Raw genomic sequence first — 2,850 nt, 5'->3', positions numbered from 1 at the left:
ACCTTTCACTCGGAATCTTAGGGGCTGTGGGGTTCGACCACCCTAATTGTTTCGCTTCAAACTTTCCTCATGCTCAGAGGAGAGAGTCAGAGTCAAAGCTGGCCCAGCAGACCCTCCCCGTCTAGCCTGCTGCCCCTTGCCCAGTCACTCCAGAGCTCCGGCTGTCTGCACTGGGTTAATTCAGAGATGCAGTGTTCAATGCTGGCTGGCTCAGCTCCTTCCTGGAGAATTAAGGTGAAGAGCATTGACCCAGGACACTTGCCTTGGTTGGGCCCTGCTTTCTGGGCATGAGCTCGTTTTCCTGTGTGCCCACCCTCTATACCTGGCACACCCCCACACCCCGCCTGCCCACCTGCTGCTGCCTACCTGGCTGGGCCCTCTGCCACCCCTCCCCTGCCTCCCCCCACCACGGGCCTCTCTCCTGCCTGCCTGCTGCAGGGGCCTGATCTGGGCTCCTGCCCCATCCCACCTGCATTTGTCCCCTCCTCCTTCTTCCCAGAATCTAGCATGGCTTGCACCCCTCACTCCCAGAGCCGCAGGCCCCCCCCCCACACCCAGAGTGTTCCCTTAATTTGCCTCCGGGTGGAGCTGAAGGGCCAGATATCAAAAAATCCCAGCTATGGATCTGGAAAGAGAGCCCCCGGGGCCCAGACAGGGCCGCCTCTGAGGGGACTGGAGGGGGTCAGCTTAGTCCTGCCTGCCAGAGCACGCCCAGAGCTGGAGTCTGCCCCAGACTCACAGCAGCCTAGGACCCAGGCTGTAATGCGCAGAAAGAAACGACTGCTTGAATGAAGTCTCTTTATCACACACACACACAGCACTCTCCCTCTCTCTCTCCTTATCTTCTTCAGGCTTCTCGGTCCTTTCCCTCCCCGCTGGCGTCTTTTCCTGGTCCTTTCCCTTTCTGCCCTCATGACTCTGCTTCATCTTTGTGGCTCACCGGACCTGCCAGAGTCCCCCCCCACCACCCTTCAACGAGCAGTGCCTGCCCCACGTGGGCCCTTGAAGCTCTCAAAGATCTTGAGTTCTGATTCAGACTAGCTGGGCCGGCTGAGGAGGCTTGGTCTGCGGTGGCGGAAACATGTCCAAGGAGCTGTCTTCTGCAGCACGTTCTTCTGGGTGGTGGAACTGTGTGGGAGCTTTTCCCTTCCTGCCAGCTCACCTATGTGTTTGCAGGAGGCCACTGAACCGAGGGCAATCAGGCTGGGCAGGGATGGAGAACTCGCCCGCTGCTAGGCTGGCAGCAGGGGCACCTGCCCAGGCAGGGTGCACCGCTCCTCCTCAGCCACTGGCCACCAGGTCTAGAACCCTCAGAGGGATGAGGTCTGTGGACCAGGACTGGTGGCTCAGAGGTCCTTCAGGGACTTTGATCAGCGGAGACTCATGGCATGGGAATGTTCAGAGATTGCAGTGTTCCAGGCATCTTCCTGCAAATCCGAGAGTTTGCTTAAAAGGACCAGGCTGAATCCTGGCAGGCCAGCCAGCTGGCAGCATTTCAGAGAGCTCAGGCTTTTCTTGTTCCTTCTCTTTCTTTCTCCTCCCTCTAGAAAAACAAGTGTCTATCCCATCGCTCATAGCACAGTCATCCATGACTCAGTGAAGTACCGAATCACGCTCAGAAAGTCCAGGTGGGAAGAGTCAGGCACCCTCTCTCTCTCTCCACCACCTCCATCTCTGGGCTCTTGACCCTGGGCCAGGCAGGCACCACCCCTGTGGTTTTCCACCAAAGGGCGACTTCATGCTGCAGCTCTGGGCACAGAGGTGGGCATGCTGCAGGGTGCTTGGGGGAGGAGACCGGCCAGGCCCTGACCGTGGCCCCCTTCCTGCCCTCAGATGCTGGCGACATGATCGAGATGCAGGGCTTTGGGCCCAGCCTGCCAGCCTGGCACCTACAGCCCCTGTGCATCCAGGGCTCCTCCTGCCTCTCCTGCTCCACCAGGAGCTCCCCCTATGCGCCCCCCAGCCACTGCAGCTGTGTACCTGACCGGTGAGTGGGCCTGCGCGTCTGAGTGCATGTGTCTGTCTGGGCCCTTGTCACTTGTGTCGGTCTGGGCCCTTGTCACTTGCCTGACACGGGGTGGTCTTGAGTTGGATACACCTGGGTTCTAATCTCACTTTTGTTCCCCACGTGGCTCTGCCAAGTCACTGAGTCTCTCTGAGCTCCTATGTTTCTGAGCCTCAGTGTCCTCATCTGTGAAATGGCAATAATACCTGCCGTTCCCTAAGGTGCCTATGAGCACTGAATGAGGTGTACAATGCACGTGAGTGCCCAGAGTTGTGCCTGGCACCGGGCGGGTGCTCGGTATCTGGAGCTCCTCTTCCCAGGGTGGACCTGGATCCCACCATCATGCTGACGTCTGAGGTGCTTCAGCAGGTGTCTGGGCATTTGCTCTGTTACCAGGAACAGTGTGTGTGTGGCCTTTGTGAGAGGGCTATGTGCCCACCCTTGATGGTTTCACTAGCTGCATTTTCACCTGTAACTTCATCCTAACCCTGTTATGTCTGTTGACCCTCAGATGGCTCTCTCCATTCTCACACGAGGACACCAAGATGTACTAACGCAAAGTTAGTTGGCCAAGATCCCTGGGGTGGTTGGGGACCAGGCTGGGCCCCCAGCAGCTCTACCCAGAGTAGCTGGCAAAGCCAGGGAGCCCTTGACATGTTCCCGGGCTGTAGATCCTGCTCCCTGCACCACCCGAGCCCCTCACCTGCCCCCTTGAGCCCGAAGATCCTCCCTTCTCACTCGTCCCGCCAGAGGAGCAGCCCTGAGTCAGGCTGATCCCACAGGTTGCCCCTCAGGCTGCTGTGTGAGAGCATGAAGAGGCAGATCGTGTCCCGGGCCTTCTACGG

The 2,850-nt window shown here is 58.8% G+C and overlaps 1 protein-coding gene across 1 annotated transcript in view; it reads left to right on the top strand.

Annotated features, from left to right (window-relative positions):
• Nucleotides 1-2,850, top strand: part of SGSM2 (small G protein signaling modulator 2) — a 39,940-nt gene that overhangs the window by 29,026 nt on the left and 8,064 nt on the right. Inside the window, exons 14-15 of the mRNA XM_010861665.1 lie at nucleotides 1,834-1,987; nucleotides 2,788-2,848. Coding sequence (XP_010859967.1) covers nucleotides 1,834-1,987; nucleotides 2,788-2,848 — 215 coding nt within the window. The remainder of the gene's footprint in view (nucleotides 1-1,833; nucleotides 1,988-2,787; nucleotides 2,849-2,850) is intronic.

This window comes from Bison bison, unplaced genomic scaffold (assembly GCF_000754665.1).
Source record: "Bison bison bison isolate TAMUID 2011002044 unplaced genomic scaffold, Bison_UMD1.0 scf7180017864472, whole genome shotgun sequence".
In the NCBI taxonomy this organism is placed as follows: domain Eukaryota; kingdom Metazoa; phylum Chordata; class Mammalia; order Artiodactyla; family Bovidae; genus Bison; species Bison bison.
This window is presented reverse-complemented; position numbering and strand designations above follow the sequence as displayed.